At 32.5% G+C, this 22,818-nt stretch overlaps 2 protein-coding genes across 2 annotated transcripts; both read left to right on the plus strand.

Annotated features, from left to right (window-relative positions):
* Window positions 1–5,438: 5,438 nt before the first annotated feature.
* On the plus strand, window positions 5,439–6,987 carry LOC118744612 (alpha-tocopherol transfer protein-like). The gene is made up of 3 exons (XM_036477739.1): window positions 5,439–5,927; window positions 6,245–6,617; window positions 6,683–6,987. The coding sequence occupies exons 1-3, from the start codon at window positions 5,626–5,628 to the stop codon at window positions 6,935–6,937; spliced, it is 930 nt and encodes a 309-aa protein (XP_036333632.1). The 5' UTR covers window positions 5,439–5,625; the 3' UTR covers window positions 6,938–6,987.
* Window positions 6,988–12,507: 5,520 nt separating this feature from the next.
* On the plus strand, window positions 12,508–15,975 carry LOC118744609 (alpha-tocopherol transfer protein-like). Its single transcript, XM_036477736.1, has 3 exons — window positions 12,508–13,035; window positions 13,150–13,522; window positions 15,424–15,975. Exons 1-3 carry the CDS (start codon window positions 12,734–12,736, stop codon window positions 15,694–15,696), a joined length of 948 nt encoding a protein of 315 aa, XP_036333629.1. The 5' UTR covers window positions 12,508–12,733; the 3' UTR covers window positions 15,697–15,975.
* The last annotated feature ends 6,843 nt before the right edge of the window (window positions 15,976–22,818 follow it).

Below are 22,818 nucleotides of genomic sequence, written 5' to 3' on the forward strand. Positions count from 1 at the left end.
AATATTTCAATTATTAATCTATTATTAGCTGGCGTAGCGTACGAAAAATAGGAGTAGAATGCATTTTCGAAACAAATGGCATCTTCAACGATATAAATGTATGTATACAAATTTGTTTGCAAAATAAACGCTTAATAAAAAGTACATATTTCTTTTTGCAAACTTTTATTTTATATTATTTTCATTCAAACAATCTGCTGTCCATATTCACTATCTTCTTGTGTACACACTTTTTTGCGCACTATTTTCAAAATATTATTGCTTTCAATATCTTGTTACATGATCGATTTCCTTAAGCTTTTTAGTAAACGTTTTTCCTGCCCTTTGTTTATATACTAACAATACGAACATTATTCACCTAAACGCAAAACTATACTGATTGTGAACTATGGTCGCAAAACGCACCAACGAATTTACTGAAAATACTCCTCTCTACAACCCGTTTCCTGGCCAAACGCTAATAACTTTCACCCGATCGCCCCGATAAAGCGAAATATGGAATTTTCTATCGAATTTGTTGTTGGTTTCAGTTATTGCTGATTAATGGGTCTCCGCCGATATATTAATACATATTAATATATGTATGTATGTAAAATTTTTTATTGATAAGATATGTGAACGCATACATATATTCCCATGTAAATATTTTGCAAGTACAAGTATTTACAAATGTTTGTACATATGTACAGATGGGGTTAATAAAAGTAGTTTAGTTAATAGTCAGCGGCTTTTTATCGCACGAGAAATTCTTTCAAATCCTGTTAAATCTATTTTACTAAGTTTTTATTTGTTTTTGTTATTTATGGCCTTATAACAATTATATTCAACAATTTTATTGAGCTTGAGGCCGTTTTTAATGAAAAACTATTGTGGAAAAACAACAATAATTTATAAAAATGGTAGAAGTGGGAATCGATCCAACGACCCCAGCTGACTCAGCCAGTTGCCTACGCACTGTACTAAGTTCGCCTTATAAACTGTGGTTGCTTTTTCCACTATTTTCATGTGAGCCAACTTAAATCAAGCGCAGCTATTCCGTTGCTTCCGTTGTTTATCCAAGCTCAATAAAATTACTTAGTTTTTCTCACTTATAATTTTTTTTATGTTATGTACATTAATCCTCTGCTTTTAGGCAAACATTTCTCATGCTATATTTTTATAATTTTTGTACAAAGTTTGAAATGTAAATTTATATGGTGTTTGTTTTATAACCAGCTAGACTTTTATAAAAACAAAAAAATATAAGCATTAAATAAACAAAAAACAAATAGCTAAAACTGGTCAAAATATCGCAATCCTATTATTGCATCACCAAAAAAAGTTGCGGTTTTTCCGCCGGGATTGTAAATTTATTATATTTTAAGAAGTCCACCAAAATATTTCGGAAAATATTAAGATTTACGTGAGCTGGATCTATTTGAAAATACCTCCAAAAATTAAGTTTTTTATGAATAAAAATAGTTTCTTAAAGAACTTTTTGAAAAAGTCCCCTCAGATGACAAAACAGATTAAGCTTAAAAAATATGCATAAAAATATTTAAAAATCTTTTCGACGGAATGAGATTTTTGATGCTGTTTTTTACTTTTTTTTTCAAAACTATTCTGATCTCATTAGAAAGGTATTTTTTCACTATTTTTACTTCTGTGCAAAAAAAGTCATTCGTGTCCCATTCTTTTTTTTTTCAAATACCAACACATCTTAATTCAACTTTGAATGACGTTCGCTTAAACCGTTTTCCATTTGAGGGGATTTTTTCAAAAAACATCCGTAAGAAACTACTTTTATTCATAAAACACTATATTTTTGGAGGTGCTTTCAAATCGGTGCAGCCCGCTTAAATCTTAATATTTTTACGAAATATTTTGGTGGACGTCTTAAAATATAATGGATTTTATAATTCCAATGTAAAAGCAGTACCGATTTTTTTTTGTATAGGGAGTGATGCAGTCTAATGTGCATACATACATATTTTCCTTAAATCAATTTATTGTTCATGAGCTGATTTAGTAGGAAATCCAGTTAGCGATAAGCTAACCGCTAAAGATTATTTTGAATTTGCTTAGCTCACGGAAATAATCGAAAGGTACATAGAAATTTATTATTTATCATACATTTTTAAACGCTCTGCGGCACAATCGAGCTATGGACATGAAAAGGCTGGCGACATAGCGCTTAGTAGAGATTTGCGATAAAATTTGCAGCAAAAAGATATGAAAAACGTGTTATTTTGAAAAGTATTTTTTTTTTAAGTACTTAAGCATTATTGCAAAATTTCTAAATCGCACCCTGAACACAGCCTAATTGGTAGTCAGATAGGAGGTTGATACTTTTTACATAGCTTTTGAGCAAGCGTATTCTTTTATTAAAATAATATTACAGCGAGGAATGATAGATAAAAAGTAAAAAAAGGAACATTGGAATACTAAATCTTTATGTGACTCCATTGCAGTGAAATTCCGAGCGAGTTATTCAAATACAAACCTTTAAGATCTTCCAATACAATCTTCACTTAACAATGCATTTTTTCTTACCGCAAAGAATAAAAAAATCCTTTATATACACGAAAACTTCTACACAGCAGCTATCCCTTTGCTATATTCTTCAAACTTCTCGCACTCAACCTCTTAAGACTAGAACATAAACCAATTAAGGTAAACATTTTGAATGATTTCTATACCTTTTAGGGCATAAGTAAATACATTTCTTTAATTAAATTTTTTTTTATTTATATACATTTTTTAGTATTTTTGGAAGCTCAATATTGGTCTTTTTATAGACACACCTTCGATAATATATATTGCATTTTTATTGTATAGCTGAAGGAAAGCACACTAATATGTATATTATATAAAATAAATAAGTAAGATGCGATATAAAATGTAAATGGAAGAAGGTGTAGATATTTATAACTCGCTAATCCATTATTCAGTTCACCATGCATCTAAAAGTGGACGCTTCTTTGGATAAAAGTCCTGTTTGCCTTAGCGCAGCTTTTGTTGTGTAAAATATAGGCGGAATTAAAGATTTCAGTGCAAATACATACCATGCACATAATTTAGTATACAGGTATTTTAATTGTTTTCGTTTTGTTATTTTTAAAAGGAAGAAATAGGGAATGTGTTTGTTCATTTTCCCCAGAATTGCTAAAATTTAGTACTTAGAGACAAAAATTGATTGCAGGAGTGGCATATTGGGAACTCTTCAAAATAAATTTTTTTAGAGTTGATGGACGATAACACCATGCGGCAGTAAATTTTACACACACAAAAAAAAGATGGGCAGTAAAACTGCGTTTTTAATTTTCCACTCTGACGTCAGGATTTTTTGTTAAGGGCTTTAAAATTTCAAAAATATGATTAATTCAAAAAATTATTAAAAAATTTCAGTGCAATGCAGAATAATCATGTAGGTATGAAATAAAAGGGAAAATGTCTGTCTGTAGAATATCCTTGAAAATTTGCATAATTCATTTTTGAAAAAATAATAATATTATATACACACGACCACATCCTCGAATTTCATCCTTCTAACTTTATTTATTTAAAAAAATAAATTTAACTAAAAACGCAGTTTCGGTACTAATTCGTCCTTGTAACCAAAAACACTTAACTGTTATTGTAAATTCCTCCGCTTTTTTTTTAATTATTTTTGACATAATCATGTCTTTAAAATTTCAGAGTCCTTTAAAAAAAATCCTGACTTCAGAGTGAAGTTTTACTATATTTGGCCCATTGTTTCGTGTTTTCTTTTTTTTTTTGTCGCACGATGTAATATTAACCGATTTTCCCGCCCTTTTAGATTTATGCTTTCTGGTTAAAACCATCATATGATCTGAATTTCATCAAATCTGATAACCATTTCAGCCTAGAAGAGCTGTGGGCGTGGCCGTAGATCGACTTTTACACATGTCTACATTCGTAAGTGCAGAATAGAGCATATAACGAATTTGTAGTACGGTTAATTCTTTTGGAAGCAGCTTATATTGTTATGTTCCACTGTGCGCCACCAGAAGTTGAGCTGATATAAAGAAAATTTGCCGGAAGTGCAAGATCTAGAGAGCTCTCGAGAAGGCAGAGAGGGACCGTGAATTGAGAACGACTTGCGCTTTTAATGCAGCAAATTCTTCAGAACTTGTTAAAATGTCGCGTCACAATTTGTTTGCTAGCCACTGCAATATTAAAATACCATAAAATTATGAAACATTATAATACCAGTTATCCCTAGTTAAAGATCACCCCTCGTAAAATGTTAACTAACTTCCGCCTTCGGTTCAAACTACATCCGTTCCAGCAAGGTACTAAATAACAAAAAAAAAACATTTACTGCTAAATTCAACAACAAAAACGCATTTCCACACAAATATCTACATATGGGCCATTCCATTGTGACCAGTAGAACTTTTTGCTCCAGAATGTGATAGGTGAATTATGCATCGCTACCTAAAGTGGAAAAGGTGCCAAGTCCACTTTTTAATTTAGTTTTTGATGCAGAATGACAGATAGTGCGAATTTCAAAAAAAAATGGATTTGTCACCTTTTCACCTTTAGGTAACGGAATGAATAATGACTCTGTCGTCGAAACTTATACAACAGTGAAAGATATTTTTTAACATAGATAAATAACTACTGTATAAAATTCCTTGCAAAAGAATACCAAACAATTTCCAAGGTTTTTGTAACTATTATGTGAATGAATGTGACTGGTGGGAGACTGGTGGGAGACTAAGATCCCCTCTATTTTACCTTTGCACACTCAAAGACGAATTTTAACCAAAATACTTACTTTTCAAGCCAGATGTTTTTGTGTATTGAAAAATATACATTAGGGCTGTGCGATTAATTGTTTATTCAAAATGTTAATTAATCATAAAGTAAATAACTCAATTATTCGATTAATTGGAAATTATCCAACCCACCAAAACAAACATATTTGAGTAATTTGCTTTATGATTAATCAACATAATGAGTAATCAACATTTCAAAGTACTCTTTACATATAAAGTAGTTGAAGTTCCTTGATACTTTGAAAACAACGTTTATGTTTTCAAAAATTAAAATGGAATATTTTTTTCATATATAGATTGTAAAAAAGAAAATAAGCATTTTCCAAAGCAAACTCTTTTTTTGTGTAACCATATTTTAAGTAACTCGATTAATCATCGTTTTGAGTAATTGATTAACCGAATAACTGATTAACCAACTTGCTCGAGTAATCGAATAATCGCACAGCCCTAACATACATAATAAGCGCTTTTTTCTTTATTAAAAACTTTGCTGGAAATTTATAAATAGTTAATTAAGGCATTTTAAAATTCATGTCGTTTTTCTCTTTTCCATGGAATGATCCATATATAATACACGTAAAACAATTAAATGTTGAAATATATAGTAAATACTTAGAAAGATCTAAAAATTTTTTGTCCATTTACCAACAATTAAAAACATTAACATATCTAACTATTTACATCAGAATTATTGTTATTATAAAACGATCCGATTTTGTTCATGGACAAGCGCATTGAGCCGCTTCGCATGCACATAAAGCAAACAGTATTATTTGAATCATTATAGTGCACAGTTTAAATCGATAGCTGATTTTAGATAGTAGCAAACGGAAAACCAAAAATGGCAGCTATACGACCCTTGAGCGCTGAACTGCAAAAAATTGCTATCGAACAGCTGAACGAAGTGCCTGAACGTGTGCCACAGGACATAGCTGCGCTACGCGATTGGATCGAGAAACAACCGCATTTGCGCGCACGCACCGACGATCAATTCTTGGTCAACTTCCTACGCGGCTGCAAATACAGTTTGGAGAAGGCCAAATCAAAAATTGATCACTTCTATACGATACGTACTATGGTGCCGCACATGTTTGCGAATAATACAATGGCAGATCCGAATCATTTGTTAATTGTGCGATCAGGGTGAGTTTGAGTTGAATTTGGCAAAGGGCTCGAATCGTAACATCCGTTCACGGATCGAAAACCACACGAAAGAAAATTATGTGCTGAATGGGATAAAGAGTACGTTCACGTATGTCATACTCCGAAAAATGTGTGTCCTACGTGACGATTAATACGAAATCGTATGGTAAGATTCGAGCCCAGTATTTTTAAAGCCGACGTGGAAACTGTTTTCTTTTACTTTCACGTTTATTGCGGGCATTCAAGAACTTGATAGTCATACGGTCTTCTCAAAACCCAAAAATTAACTGCAGTGAAATTAATTGTATTTATTTTAGTTGCTATGTAGCATTACCGAAACCATTAGGGGTTGGTGGTCCCGTCATTGGATTTTCACGCTATAAAATAATAGACGATTTACCAATTACCGTTAAGGATTTCTGTCGCTATGTAGCTATGATAACGGATAAAACGATTGTCGCAACAGACCAGTACGTAATAGGCGGTTATATGGAAATCCTTGATGTCAACAAAGTCGGCCTGAGTGCCATGTCGAAATTTGATCCTGTCAGTGTTAAACAATTGAGCACATACTGCATAAAAGGTTGCCCTATACGTATTAAGGGTGTACATATTATAAATGCACCCAAAGAGGGCTTGACAGCGATCAATATTGTACGCAATATTTTTCCAGCGCACATAAAGGATAGGGTAAGTGCTAACAAAAGTAAAAAAAAAAAATTCTGTAATATTTTGTTGCTTTTATTTTATTTTAGTTCTTCATACACCGTAACATGGAGGAACTGTACAAGTATGTGCCCAAGGAGTGCCTTCCAATCGAATATGGCGGTCAAAATGGTTCTTTAGCGGATATGGCTAAGCAACATGAAAAGGAATTGGTAGCTTTTAATTCTTATTTTGAGGAAAATGAAAAATATGGTATAGATGAAAATTTGAGGCAGGGACAAAAAGTCGATATGAGTTCAATGTTTGGGCTGGAAGGTAGCTTTCGAAAGCTGGAATTTGATTAATTTGGTGGCGGAAAATTAAAAAATATAAATAAATTAATAAATAAATTATATGCAAGTTAAATATTCGTAATAATTTTTATGTAACTGAAAAAATTTTATGAAATAGTTTTGTATTTATTCATTTATTTGTTATTATATTTTATAAATGACTTTATAAAATATACAAAGCGAGCTAGGCCTAGTCGTTTCATTTATATTTTTGATCGTATCCTCTTTGTTACAATCGAGTGTGGTTCTTAGATCAGTTTGAGTTACAGATAGATTTCAACTACGCATTTTATAATCGAAACCAACAGAAATTGTTAAACTATTGTTTTTTTTTTTTCAAAGAGAACCCCTCCTTATTTTTGTCTTTTAATTTTTTGGTATTCAAAAAAAGGAAAGTTCATGGAAATCTGAAAATATAAATTCGCAAAAATCCTACAAGGTCTCGAAAATGTCCCAAAGAGCTTTCGAAAAAAATTCTGAAAAAAGTAAATCACGAAACCCGGAAGAGTCTCAAAAAAGTCGCGAAAATTCCTATAAAATCACGAGAGAACCCTAAAAATTTCGAAAAATCCAATATGAAAAAAGAGTATGAAGAGTATTTAGCCTTTAGAGAAATATCACAAGAAAATCTCAAAAAAATCGGGATATCAATCCAAGAAATCACAAAACAAAACACAAAGAAAAATCGCAAAAAAGCTGGAACGTTAAAAAAAAATCGAGAAATTATCGGTAGTTCTCAAAAAAAAATCCCCAAAAATAAAACGCCAGGAATCTCGAAAAAATTCAGAACGGTACCCAAAAATCCCCAGAAAATCTTGCAAAATCTAGACTAGCCGTGACTAGTATTAAGATACATAGTTTCTTCTGACGGCCTCTGTGACTGAGCGATTAGAGATGGGTACTACCACTACGCAGGATCATGAGTTCGACCTCTGGCCAGGGCAACATTTAAATTAGAAAAGGAACAGCGGTCGCCACTCGATTGCCGTTCAGAGGCGGTAGAAAACTTTAGGTCCCTCCATTTGTGTTATAAAATCAGCATGCACCCCACAAATTAGAGAAGTTCGACCAAACACTTTGCAACAGTGAAATTAAAAGAAACCACCCCGCTAACAATGCCATCGAGAGACACGATTTTCAAGAGGAAGAAAATGGAGATAGAAAGACGTGAGTGCAAGAGCTTTGAAACCTGGCAAGAAAGAATGGAGCACGGAAATTCTGTCAGAAAATAGGGCGGCAGTAAAATCGTTTCAAGACCGCAGCTAATTTATGTAGAGATGAAGACGGAAACGGATGTAGAGATGAAGACGGAAAAACTATCCAGTGTACACTTTAAATATATAGGGATCATTTATCAATGCTTTTGAATGACGATACCGATGCCTCGTTTGAAGAAGGCGGCTGAGCTGTTCAAAACCGGTGGCGAAAGGCGGATTGGACGCAATTTGGTTTGAAGGAAATTAGGCCGAAAATTGGAACCTCAGTGATGGGATATCCTGCTATTGTGGCAATTGCTGCGGTACAAATCTTCTCAATATTACATATAAGGTCCCATAGACGATACTATGTGGAAGACTGGAGCTCTTCATAAACAAACTGATTGACTTTATCATTGCATCATTGACCAGATTTTCAGTGTGTCAAATCCTGGAAAAGACACAAGATAAGCAACCAATTTTCATTGCTTTGACAGCATGAAGAGAAACTGACGTTGAGCACAACTTTTAGCTCCATCAAAATTGGAAAACACGTCTCCGCGCCATTCGGGACCAAATTAAAGTTCAAACAATGCGGCTTACTTTCATGCGATTTCTTAATCTTATGCTGTGAATGATTTCCTACATTTTGTTGCCTTGATTTTTGTCAACCCCTGACGACCAATGAGCCAAGGGCATTAAATTTCAATATGTGGTTTTATTGAATGTAGTTTTTTTTAAATATTTGTTTTAAAGAAAAAGGTGCCACTTAATTACAAAAACTATTTATAAGTAGCTAGTTTTGAAAACTTTTTCCAAATTATATTAATTTCAATTGCAAACCTGAAAGGTCTGAATTTCCTAATTTATCTGCTGGAAAGTTAAAAAGAGCAGCCATTGCAACAACAAGGTTATAAACAGCCTTTTGTTTCCTCTCTTTATTGAGTTGTCCTCCCAAATGTTAAATAGTTCGCTGGTTATAGTGCAAGAATACCTAAAAACCCAGCTTGTAAAAAACATTTTCTCAGAAATTGCAAAAAATGGCAACATGAAACTGACGAATCAAACTCATGTTACATGTTTTTGATAGTCTAAACTTGGCCAACATTCTAAAAATTTTTTCAAATTTTAAGAAAAAAATTAATTGAAGGTTATGTCAGAAGTTGTATATTAGAGTGGTCCAAAAGTGCATGTGAAAAGAGTTATATGTATTAAAAAATGGTTAAATAAACAATTGAATGGTTGCCGCTGCAAAATTATAATTCTGCAGAAATAAGAATAAAGTGTGTTTAATAACGCACGTACATACATAAGCTCATTTGATTTGGTTTTCTACTTTTTCGGTATATGAGTATTCAAAAAACTTGCTCTTACAGTATAAAATATATATGTACAATAGGCTGGGTCACTTTTGATTTTAAGAAATCGCATGGTATTTCCTGATTCTGCAGATAATCCTGAGAATTTAGAAGAAACGATAGGTCAGAAATGAGTTTCGATCGTGCGCATTATTTAGTGAAAAAATTACCTTTTTACGATATTAGTTTTTTCAACTTTTCTTAAAACTTTTTCATATAAAATGTCGTATTTAAGTTTCTTATATTTGCTTTATTTGTTTTCAACATTTTTGAATTTTAAACTTAAAGAATTAGCAAACAGTAAAAATTTTTGTAATTTTTGCTGAAAATTATTTTTTATTTTATTTTTCAACAAAAAAATGTCAAAAATCGACGATAAGTCTTAGCTACTTGCACTTGCTCAACATTTTCCTAAGAAATCCATCTAAAAATCTTTACATTTTTACCAAAAATTGCTAATTTTTTTTTTAAATTGCACAAAGTTTTAAATTTGGATTTATACGACTTTTTTAGAGTAAAAAATATCTTTACAAAAAAAATAACTAAAATTAAATGACAAAAAAAAATGTTAACACTTGTCAATATGTGGCGCGTTTATAATTTTGACACGGATTTTGGATGGTAAATATGGTAAATCAATTAAAAATGTAATAAACTAAAAGATATATGTACGTATTTTGTATTCATTAGTTGTAACAAAAGGTGAACGCTGTAAAACCGGCATAGAATGAAAGAATAAAATTTTCTGAAAAAGTAAATTTTTCTTTTAAAACTGCGCAGGCTGGAAACTCATTTCCAACTTAAAGTTTATTCTATATAATCTTTTAGAATTATCTATAGAAACAGAATATAATATTTGATTCGTCGAAAAACTTTCGTCCGACTAATTTGATCCACCCTAGTGTACAATTTACATACTACATTTATATCGTTTGAAGTTAAAGAAACTAGTTTTAAGAAAACTGTTGACCATTCAATTGGGTATCATTATTGAGAGTCTCCTGAAGAGAAACAGAGTTTTTCCGATTGAATATTTGATTGATTTTCAGGAATTCTATGCCATTTCCCACATATAAAATACATGGAAAACCTTGAGCGCTTTGAGTGACCGCTAAATATTTTTTGATTTCAAAATAAAGAAAAAAGGGGGTATATTTTTTCGGTATAGAACATCAAAATTCCGGCTTTCCTTTTTTTTTACCATCCTAATGTATATTCGCTCAAAAATTATAATCAGAAAAATACCAGTTAAATGTGTTCATTAACCGACTTCAAAAAAGGAGGAGGTTATCAATTCGTCGGCATATTTTTTGTTGTATGTTATCGCATAACTTTGCACCGCGTCAACCGATTTCGATAATTCTTTTTGGTTTTGATCCGATCATTGGATCATGAAAAAATTTACGGCACTCCTAAATTTTTATATGAGAATTGAAGTCGGTTATGTTTTTTGCTTAAAAATTACTTTTTTTCTATACTTTTTTTTACTTTGTAGATAATTTTTAACTTAAATATGGTTGATCGAAAATAGCTGAATACAAAATCGATGCCAATATTTCACTTACAGACAACAACTTTGACCACCTGCTAAGTTTACAAAAACAAAAGATACCGTTATTTGGTTTGAAGTTTTCTTTATCAAATACCAAGGGTAAAAAGGTTTATTTTTATAAGTATGAAAAACGACTTTTTGCTACAAAAAACTGATCAACTTAACCATAGTGCAAAGGTGCATTTTTATCAGAAAGAATTAGTCAATCTCGTTCGTTATTGCGCGGAGTCAAGGTCGAATAACGGTACATTGGCTAATCGAACGAAAGAATAAACAACACTTGTGACTCATTTGCATACAAAAAGGTTGCCACTTTTGGTAGTAAACATATAGTGTTTTTTGTGGCTTTTTTACATTTGTGCTATTTTTTATACACTTTTTATATACAGTATTGACCAGTTTTTGAAATTAAATGAAAAAAAACTGTCTCAAAACTTGATTGCTTACTTTACTTTATAAGTGCAACTACCATTTTTAGATAATCGCTAAAGCGTACTCGTACAAGAAAAAAGTATTAAAATGTAAGCTTGTATATAGCTGTGCATGTGTAGTAACTAGTAAGTAGTAGCGAATATGGGCGGATATGTTGGCAAAGGTCATTGGGAAAGAAACCGTTAAACACGAAAGATAATCAACATAAATTCATAATAGCAAAAAAAAACAAAAACATAATTTTTTTTTGTCCAAAACATATTTAAAGATGCGCGGAGAAGAAGACCTCAATGCTTACATGGTACGTATGGGCAGCGCTCGCCTCGTCAAAGAGTTGTGAAAAATGGTTAGAAAATCATATGTTTATATGTTTGTGCATATACTAACTAACCAAACTAACCAAATGGTAGTCAATCAAATCAACGTGCATAGATACAACTCATGAGTAGACTCGCAAAAATTATAACCATTGATACGTGCTTACGCTTGAACCGGTTAGTTACGTATGACGATATTTAACCACGGACGATATACAAATGATTTTTTTGAAGCAGTAGCGAAACATTTTAACTACGTTCGTAATAATTTTTTAGTTGCTTTTATGACAGTGGAAAGCAAAAGTAAGGCATGCGAAGAATTGTCAGCTATAGAGCCAGAAGAATGAAATGCATACACATGTAACAAAAGCCAACAATGCATCAATGAAAGTGTTATTACTTTGTAGGTATCATAAATGTATTCCCCCCTCGAAGTGCCTGCGAGATAATAAGCTGTAGTTAGTGAAAATTTTGGCACATAAATTATTTAACGAGCATTACTTACTGTACTAAAATACATAAACATATATGTACATGTATCATATTTCATATGCACTCACTTAATCAAGTACTTTATGCGCATGCGTGCACATAAAAACCCTATAATCGCCACTTTCAAACGGTCAAAAGCTGCAAATTGCAACGCGGTCAACACTTAACACAGCGTTAGTACATAGTGAGTCGGCGAATTAGCGCATAGACGCCAACAGTGCATGGATATTTACAAAAAGAAAATAAAAAAATAAAAATCTTAAAAACCGATACACGTTAAATAAAAAGCAGCTTACTAGTGCCGAACGATTTCAGTCGCATCGCTGACAGCTGCCAAAACGAGTGCAACGCGAACGAACGCTAGTAGACAGACCAAATATCTTAAATTTCAAATACGCAAGACAAGTAAAGCGTGCGCGCTCAAACACACACAAACACACTTTAAAGTGGAAAAAGAAATAATGGTAATCCTACGCCCACTACCCGATGATTTGGCCAAGAAAGCCAGCGAGGAGCTGAATGAGAAGTGTGACGACAATGACTACTATGTGAATACGTTGCGCGAATGGGCCGAGAAGCAGCCCTTTTTGCGCGCACGCACCGATGATCAATTCCTGATGGCATTCCTGCGCGGTTCGAAGTTCAGCCTGGAGAAGGCGAAACAAAAATTGGAAAACTTTTACATACTGCGCGCGGCTATGCCAGAAATGTTTCGCAATCGGAATTTGAGTGAGCCCAAGTACGAGGCGATCATTAAGTCGGGGTGAGTGTTCGTATGCAAAAAATGAAAATATTAGGTAAATGAAGGAACTTAAAAAAAGTAACGAGAATTAAAAGAAATTTGGAAAAATTAATGAATTTCGGTAATGTTTCACAGGGCTGCTGCTGCGCTGCCCGAGCCTGCGAACGATGGTGGCCCTCTGGTAATCCTGCTTCGTCCCAGCGCATTCAACATGGAGCTGCACACAATCAATGATGTCATGAAAGTCGGTTCAATGATAGTCGATATTCTTATGCAGGAGAATGATCGCGTTTTTATTGCTGGCTATACATTCATCATTGATTTGGGTAATATTTCGAAGGCTGTGTTAATGAATTTCGAACCCGAATTTGTTCGTAGGCTAACGCTACTCGTCAATAAGGCTGCACCCACACGCATGAAGGGTTTCCATTTCATCAATGTGCTGCCGATATTTGAGAAATTATTTGGCATGGTGAAGAGTGTGATTAGCGCAAAGCTGAAGGATAGGGTGAGTTTACATTAAAAAAAAAAACGAAATACAGTGGCGCGAAAATAAATAGGGATGCGACATTTTAACAAGTTTTGGCTATTTTTCTTTTCTTTCGAATTTGAAATTTTGTACAAAAATTAAGAAAATTCGACAAACTTTCGTAAAACTTGGAAGCCTTCAAATAAGATTTCTTAGAGAAATTTTTAATATGCAGTTTTGTAGCGCATTCAATTTTAGTACAATAACGTGCAAGTTTAAAGTAGCTTAAGTTTGAATTTTTACTTACCCGGTTTTTGTTAGTTGGTAAACTATACTTTTGTAAAAAAAATAGTAATAAACAAAAGAAAAATAGCCAAACTTGTTAAAATGTCGCGTCCCTATCTATTTGTTCTCCACTGTATGTATATCAGGGTGGTCCACAAATGCATGTGGAAAAGTAAGGTCGGTATTTTAATGCTATCACCCCCTAGGATTGTTCTATATCGAAAAAATATAGATTTACGGTTCCCTATTGGATTTTTAGGGGTATCCATAAAAGTTAGTTAATATTAAAAATTGGTTAAATAAATAACGGAGTATTATTCCTTCAAGTCTCATGGGCAGAAACTCTGGCAGTTAAAAAATATAAATTTTCAAGGATTCTATACCATTCCTTCGAAAAATTGTAATTTTACCATATAAAATATATAACAAATTTCGAGCGCTCTCAGCGACCTCTAAATATTTTTTAATTAAAAAAGCAAGGGTATATTTTTTCGATATAGAACAATCCAAGGTGTGAGAGCATTGAAATTCTGCCTTTACCTTCTTTGAACCACCCTAGAGTATATACATATTCAGTGGCTCAAACAAATGACCACGTATTGTGTATTATAAATTTTCGTAATTTTTTTCAAGCTAAATTTTTGTTTTTGTTATTTTTTTTATAAAAATATCATCTAAGCTTTAACCAAAACCGTGTATATCACAGTTGCAAACTTTATACAAAATGCAGGAAAAATCAACAAATTTTCAAAAAATTTCAAGTTTTTATTCTGAATTTTTAGAAAATTTCCATAGTGTATGAGCTAATAGTCTAATGAAGTGCAAGTTTCAAACTGCTAAAAAATTGCGTTGAGAATTTTTTTTAGGCTACTTTTTCGGGGATTTTAATATAACAAATGCAATTTACAAAAACTTGCGTTGATATTTTGAAATTTCGCTGCTGACGGTCTCCCACGTTTTATTTTATAAGTAATTCGTACTATATGAAAAAAGTGCAAAAATCCGTCACCAAAAAAAAAATTCGAAAATCAATGCGATTTTTTTGCCGCTTGAAACTTGCACTTCATTAGACTAAAATTGTATGGGCTATAAAACTGCATACCCAAAAATTTTTTGAAAACTTAGAATAAAAAGTTGAAATTTTGATGAAAATTTGTTGAATTTTCCTAAATGTTGTATAATGTTTGAAACTGTGAATTACACGGTTTTGGTTAAAGCTTAGACGATATTTTCATAAAAAAAAAAAAAATCACCGAAATTTTAAATTGATTTTTCGGAAAAATTTTATGTATAAGTATTCGCGTTGATTTTTATTAATTGTTTTTTTTTGCTGACATTTCGAGCACCCTTTACGCAAATGGGAGAAAATGTCTAGCAGCGTCAGAAAAAGAATCCTAAAAATCCACGCAAATTCCAGCACTTCGTGATACTAATTTAATGAGCTATAAAACTACATACCTAAAACTTTTCCAAAAATAAAAAAATTATAATTTTGGTAATTTTTTTTTTTTTATAAAATTTTAAAGAATTATTGAAGAAAATGTATGTTATAGGGTGTGTAATAGACGAGTTGTAGTAGACTCTTATAATTTACATATTTTTTCAAACACTTTAATAAAAATAATTTTTTTAATATTCTACTTTCTTCCACGCAGTTCTATGTGCACGGTAACAATCTCGGGGAACTCTACAAATACGTGCCGAAACATGTGCTTCCGAAAGAATATGGCGGCGACTGTGATCTGCAGACTCTACAAGCTGAGTGGTGGCAAAAATTGAATGATTACAAAAAATTTTTCGAAGAAGAAGAAGAACAATATGGCATAGCTGAAGGTTACGAACGTCTAAAGCAAGTGAAGGATCTCATTGCGGACACTAGCGTATTACAGGGTACTGAAGGCTCTTTTCGGCAATTGGAGGTGGACTAAAGAAACAACGGAGTTACTTCAGTCAGTAATGATCAGCAACCAAAGCAATTAGCAGAATATTTTAAAATTTTTGTACTTTATTTACTTATTACTTATTTAATACAGAATGTATAAGGAAATTGCTCCATAACAATAAATTAATAAAAAAATAGAAAAAATTTAGATTTTATATCAAGGAATCTCTGTGATTTGTCGTGTATAAAACCATTGTTTTTTCTCGTACTTTATTTCGCATAAGTGCAATAACAAATTTAACAGCATGTCTGTTAATTACTTTTAGTGGCCAACATGCTAAAACTATTATTTTTTTTATTTAACTAAAATTGATCTACTAAATGTAGGTTCAGTTTTAATGAAGCATATAAAAGTTCAATCAAATAAAGCATACACACTTTTTATGCTTTATCCACACAGTAATTACCTTAAGCTCAAATTATAGCTTGGCTGAGTTTTTAAACTCAGTACTAGCGCTAATTTGTGTAGCTTCATTTATGAAATCATACGGTAATCAGTAATGAGCATTTATTACTCACTTGTTTTTAGTGTATTTACATACAAACGTTTGGAGTCATAACCCAGCAAGCATTTGAAGTCATAAATGAGTCTTAAAGAGTCCTATTTCGGAGTCTTTACGCTCATAATGGGCGCATTTTAGAGCCCAATATGAGGGTATTTATCTTCCTTCGAAGATCGGCTTATATGAGCTTAAATTCATACATCAAATGAGCCTCAATATGAGTCATTTTGGACTCTTATTGGCCAAATATACGGCTCATTTTGGACTCTTTTAAAACCATTTTTAGCCTCATACATACATATATGTATGTATGAATCAGTTCAGACTCTTTTTGAGGTTCTTATCGGGTTCTTATTTTAGGTAGTTCTTTGAGTCTTATTGAACGCACTATATTTGCACAGGCATTCACCAAAAATTTCTTTCAAATAGCATATACACATACCTACTTGCATATACATATACATTCCAACATGCATTTAATAGCAGCAGCTAAATTTTGTTTATTTTTGTTTTCTAATTATTTTCCGTTTCTGTATAAACAAATTTAGATATAAATTTCGAAAATTTATTGTTTTTATATTTGCACAAGGCGCTGGCTCATAACTTGGATCATATATAACTCCTAAAAGATTCATATAATAAGAGTCACACATTTTTAATTTTTGAAGCTCATATTTCTTACCCCCCTGTATGGTGCATTCGAATTTATTGTTGCGAAATTCGATATGCATGGGTTAACTTTTTTTCGGCCTAAGAACTATGGCCGATAATTGTGGGTTTTTGACATTGCATCGTACACTGAGCAAAAAATCAACCAAAAATTGGTTAATATTACCAAATTTTAACTTGAAAAGGAATCAATGTGATTTTTGGTTAATTTTAACAATGCCTTGGTTGATGTTTTCAACAATGATTTGGTAATATTAACAACGCTTTTGTTTACATTAACCAAACTTTTGGTTTTCGATTTTTTCGTATGAATGTGTTTTTGTTCTGCACGGATGCTTTTTCATAATTCGGATATGCAAATAACAGCAAGCATCTCTGTACACTCAGCTAGAGCCGCTATATAAATCTGCCTTCAAATGTTCAACTTGAATCAATTTTCTTCGTCGTTTGACTTGGTTCTGCACTTCACAGAGGCTTTTTCGTAATTAAGAAAAACCAAAAACAGAAAAAAATAATGTATCGCGCTGACGGCATTCTCACTGCTGGAAGCCAACAAATAACAGCACGTTCAGCCAATGTCATACATACGAATTTATTCTCACCGCTATTAGTAAATATTTTTTTTGTTTATTTTATTTATTTATATTTTTTGATGTGGGTTGAACCGGGCTTGAACCCAAGCCATGCGGAGTGGTAGCGCGCACTGCTAACCAATACATCACAGCGGCCGCCAGTAAGTATTGAACAGAAAAAATATTAATTTCTTTAAATTATGTAAATATTTACGTATGCTGGACGGATAATCTAGTAATACAATGGCATCGTAAATAACGTGACATATACCAACCCTGATAAACATTGAATGATTTTTTAGAATGATGTTTGTTTCAGAGCTCTGTTGCTTTAAACCAGTGCTAGCCAAAAAGAGTAAAGTCTTATAATGAGAATGTATTAGTTATGTTACCCAAAATGAGAACGGGTTGGTGGTAATGCACGGAAAAAAATGTCTGTATTGTATTACTTATTTTAAAAGTTACGGTATGTTTTTAGCTTTTTTTCATTAGGCGATATTTTTTAGCGCTAAAGAACATGGAAAAATAAAACCTAGAAAAAAGTTAACGGCCCTATGAAAGAAAATATTTGGTAGAATCTTTATGTATTTTGATTTTTTTTTTTTTATAATTTAAATGTGGATTTCTGAGCAAAAAAGCTAACGTTCTTCGAGCACTCTGCATAATAAAAGAAAATGTCATTAATTTCAAGTAGAAATTAAATTAAAATATATTTTTAATTTAAATGAGGTAAAACTTGACATTTGAGAACAATTTGAAATAAAGATTAAACATAGAGTTGAATAATAATTGGGTACTAGTCCGGTATTTAAAATAAAATTATATAACTAACATTATTACATAATTTACTCAGTGTACCTACTTTATTCAACAATAATTCGACATGAACCTTTTTCGGCTAATGTTTGCATGCAACGAAATAAAATTTGTCGCTTCTCTACTCTTTCTGCTAACGTTCGGATTGTATACGTGTAAGAAGCTGTTTGTGTACATGTGAAAAGCCGAACATATGTAGTTCGTTTCCCAGGCGGGCATTGCTTTAAACAAATGTTTATTTTTTAATTGTCTTTTAAATATATATTCACTCCCGTGCCTTTATTGGCTTAGTTGTCAAACTTGTAATTTTATGTGCTCCCAAATCGTGTAAATCCGGATCACGCAAAGAATGTAGTATAAGTAATAAATATGTATAAATAACTAGTAAATCTAGCCATCACAAAAATATAATTCTTTCGCTCATGGCCCATTGTGCACCGCGGCATGTTTAAATTTTGAGCGATTTCAAAATAAACGAGTAAGAAAGTCTAAGTTCGGGTGGAACCGAACATTAAATACCCGGCGCAAGTATTAAATACATATATGTTTTTCACCTTTCCGAAAGCTCTCGCTACATGGTAAGCTGGGGCTCTCAATTTTGAGTAAATTAGAGTCCTTAAATTTCGAAATATTGAAGTTTCAAGCATTTCTAAAATTTATCGTTATATGAAAAACCGTAATTTTAGTCCGATATCAATAATTTTGAATGTTTTGCTTTTATGTGGCAAGCATAATAACCATACCGAGTTTGGTACAAATTGGTAGAACGGTTACCGAGATACATATGTGTGATCATAAGTGGGCGGTGCCACGCCCATTTTCCAAAATTTCATCATAAACGTATATCTTGGTAAAGAATTGTCGCAAGCGTAAATTTTGAATAAATTAGCTTTAATATTTTATTTTACTAAAATATCGCAGTTTTCGTATTTCTGAAAATTACCGTTATATGGGAGGTAGGCGTGGTTATTGTCCGATTTTGCCCATTTTCAATACCATTCGTCCTACGCGCGAAAGAAGTACACGTACCAAGTTTCGTTAAAATATCTTAATTTTTACTCGAGTTATCGTGTGCACAGACCCACGGACAGACAGTCACCGCTTAATCGATTTCTCTTTTCATCCTGATCATTTATGTATACATTTGTCTATATCTATCTCGATTCGTTTTGCCTGTTACAAACAACCGTTATGTGAACAAAGTTATAATACCCTTGTGCACAAGTGCGCTCTTCAGTTCTGGGAGCGGCAGCGGGTAAACTCCAAAAAGATGATTTTCCTGTGTATTTTTGGACCACCCCAATGTACTTATGAGCTAAGCTAAATATCTTCGATATCTTACGATTGATTCTGGTCCTTCGAGGTAAGGTTCATCTATTATTAGAACGAAAACGAGTATATCGACTGAAATCCCATTTGCATTTTTAAGTATTTATTGCGGTTTAAAAATTGCAAGTTATGTACTCATAATTAAAAAAATTGTGTGGGTTTATTTACATAAAAAATGCACCGACTCCTAATTTGAATGCGCTCTACAAAAAAGGAGTATACATTTCTCTTAGTCAAAAAATTAACACGCAATTGCCTTATAAGTGATGACAAATTAGAAAATACATAGAAATGGTTATAACAACAAGCCACGCCATAATCGGCATAACAACTTACACTTTGGTATAGGGGTAAAAAAATAAAATTTATTAAATTAAATCGTCAGAATTATATGTAAGTATGCGAGATAACATTGCCTTAACTTTACTATGTTTTATTAAGTGAAAAAAAAACGTTTAATACTTCTAAGTAGTAAAATACATTGAACAATTTTTACTTAATATATTAATTAAATTCATAAAGCCTATAAGATAAAATTAGGTGGCTAAGGTTCTTGGCATTGTTCCACATTCGGTGTAATGATCTGAGACAGAAGCAAACGGCTAAAGGCCGACCGTTCGTGGCGCAGAGCCACATAGTGCGAGTGGTGACCCTGCTTAATATGATGGATCTGAGGAGGAAAATTGACAAAACCCCGTAATTCCCAGAGCCATTAGTCTTTTCCTTATCGAATAAATGGCACTAAGCTAGTGTGGTTTTCAGATACCAAGCGCTCTCTGATTGTGAGAAGTCATGCTCGGGGTCCTCTGGCTAAGTGACAAAGCCGGAGCAGCCATGCGTCACAAAGATGCTCGAAATTACGCGAAACCATTGATCTTCTGGAACGCCCAAATGAATCTTGGTATAGTTTCCGAGTATAACCGTGGTATGAGCTGAGCGGTCAGGAACAACCGAGATAATGCTGTAAAGCAGAAACGGTAAAGCTGCCCAAAGCTTGAAACAATTTACCATCGCAACCGCGTTTAGCAGCAACAGCGTGACCGACCCCGCGACAGGCAGGGAGGAGGCAAGAGGAGTGAAATATAAACGGTGGGTAATAACTGTTATCAAGCAATGCAAAAAATAAACGTTAGGAAATAACTGTTATCAAGCAAGGTAAAAAATAAACGTTGGGAAATAACTCTTATTGGCGACGGAAAACATATTTCTCCTGCATAGCAGTTATCAGGCAACGTAAAAAGTAAACGTTGGGTTATAACTCTTATCGGCGAAGTAAAAAATATTTCTCACCTTGTAACTGTTATGGAACAACTTTTTTCGATAAAACTTATAATAACTGTTATGTCCCTGTCAGAAACACGTGTCATTCAGTGGACTTCTGCTTATTAGGAAATCGCGGGATGTGTGAAAGTTCGCACTTACAGTGGCGAAAATATACATCAGGATGCGATTTTTCAACAAGTTTTGGCTTCTTTTCTTTTGTTTACTTCATGTTTATTATTTATTTATGAAAGTATAGCTCGCTATCTAACAAAAATCATGTAAGTCCGAATTTTAAAAATAAGGAAGTGGCTACACAACTGCCGTCGTTTTTTTTTTTGTTTTTTTTTTTTTTGTAGACGGTGTTAAGCATTTTTTCCATACAAAGTATTTTCGAAAATGTTTTTATATGTAGAAAATTATCAACAGAATTGCTATTTCAAACTTGCGCTTTGTTATACTAAAATTGTACGGGCTACATAATCAAAATGTTTCTAATCAAATGTTTCTAATTAAAAAGCTGGAAGTTTTTATGAAACTTTGTCAAATTTTCCTAATTTTTGTACAAACTTTGAAATTCGGATTTGCCTGGTTTTTGTTAGATAACGAGGTATCCTTTTATAAAAATATAATAAACATCAAATAAATGCAAGAAAAATACCCACAAAATGTTAAAGAGTCGTCTCCCTATTTATATTTTCGCCACTATACATATCTAGAATGTCCAAAAATACATGCGGGAAAAAGTTTAAAATGTTACGCTCTCACCCGCCATGATTTTTCAAAATAGAAAAAAAGAATAACCTTTTTTTTAATATATATAGAAATGGCTAAAAGCCCATGAAGTTTTCCATTTACTTTAGTTCGTAGAAATGGTGTAGAACTCTTGAAAATCAATATTTTTCGATCGATCTGTTTTTCTTAGGAGACTCCCAATAAAAATACCCAATTGTTTATTAAACCACTTTTTAATACTATTTTTTTAAAAGTTGCCCAAAAAATGCAATGGGGACCCAAAAAAAAATCGTTAGTATGTATTAAAAAATGGTAAAATAAAAATTGAGTATTATTATTGAAAGTCTCCTGAAGAGACTTTTCCGATCAAAAATATTAATTTTCAAGAATTGTATACCATTTCTATGAAAAAGTGTTTTTTCCGCATATAAAATACATGGACTACTCTATAGGCTTTTTGAGGCAGTTCTAAATATCATGATTTCTTTCCATTTAGAAATTAATCGATTATTTTTGTTAAATTTACGATTTAACTGTATCATAGTTTTGTGTTTAATTAATCCATTACTAATCGATTCATTGTAAAATAATCATAAAAATATTTTCAAGCAATATGAATTCTGTAGTTTTCTAAAACCCACCCATCGAACATCCTTTTTTGCTAGCTGCAACAACTTTACTCGTCCCGAGGTTCAAAAAAATTAATTTCAAAGATCCGTTCAAGTTCTTGCGAACTTAATAATGTGTAATGAAAACAAGAAGCGAGTCGTCACTAGAATCAGTAGAAAATGAAGGCGAAAAGGTGATAATTTGAGCCACCCACAAGATGAAATGTGTTTTTCTTTAAATTGTCAAGTCCTAGAACTAAAGTGGAATATCATCGACGCTTAGGAGGAAATGAAAACTGTTTACCCCAAACTCTACGGACTTTCGAAAAAATACTGTCATTTAGTTGTTATCTCGGTACCTGCTGCGGAGCCGCCTTTTGTCAAAAGCTGGTTCTACAGCCACCGAGAAATGCGACAGCTTAACAAAAAAAACGCTTATCAAAGCTTTTGTTTTTGCAAACTTGGTTAAATAATAAATAATTATCGCTGCTAAAAATACTAGTTTTATTCTATTTAAGGCTAATTACCTTGTAATTAGAAGTTTTTTATGGAAGTGCTTTTGTGAATACTCACTGTAAAAAATTTACTTTAAAAATTCGATTAATCGATTATATTT

Source organism: Rhagoletis pomonella, unplaced genomic scaffold, assembly GCF_013731165.1.
Source record: "Rhagoletis pomonella isolate Grant_MI unplaced genomic scaffold, Rhpom_1.0 Rhpom_scaffold_00008, whole genome shotgun sequence".
Lineage (NCBI taxonomy): Eukaryota > Metazoa > Arthropoda > Insecta > Diptera > Tephritidae > Rhagoletis > Rhagoletis pomonella.

Bases quoted from the DNA above. Each gene is read 5' to 3' on its own strand.
- LOC118744612 (XM_036477739.1), top strand. From the start codon at position 5,626: ATGGCAGCTATACGACCCTTGAGCGCTGAACTGCAAAAAATTGCTATC. The intron at 5,928-6,244 runs GTGAGTTTGAGT...TATTTATTTTAG, and splicing joins TTGTTAATTGTGCGATCAGG to TTGCTATGTAGCATTACCGA. The intron at 6,618-6,682 runs GTAAGTGCTAAC...ATTTTATTTTAG, and splicing joins CAGCGCACATAAAGGATAGG to TTCTTCATACACCGTAACAT.
- LOC118744609 (XM_036477736.1), top strand. From the start codon at position 12,734: ATGGTAATCCTACGCCCACTACCCGATGATTTGGCCAAGAAAGCCAGC. The intron at 13,036-13,149 runs GTGAGTGTTCGT...AATGTTTCACAG, and splicing joins GAGGCGATCATTAAGTCGGG to GGCTGCTGCTGCGCTGCCCG. The intron at 13,523-15,423 runs GTGAGTTTACAT...TCTTCCACGCAG, and splicing joins GCGCAAAGCTGAAGGATAGG to TTCTATGTGCACGGTAACAA.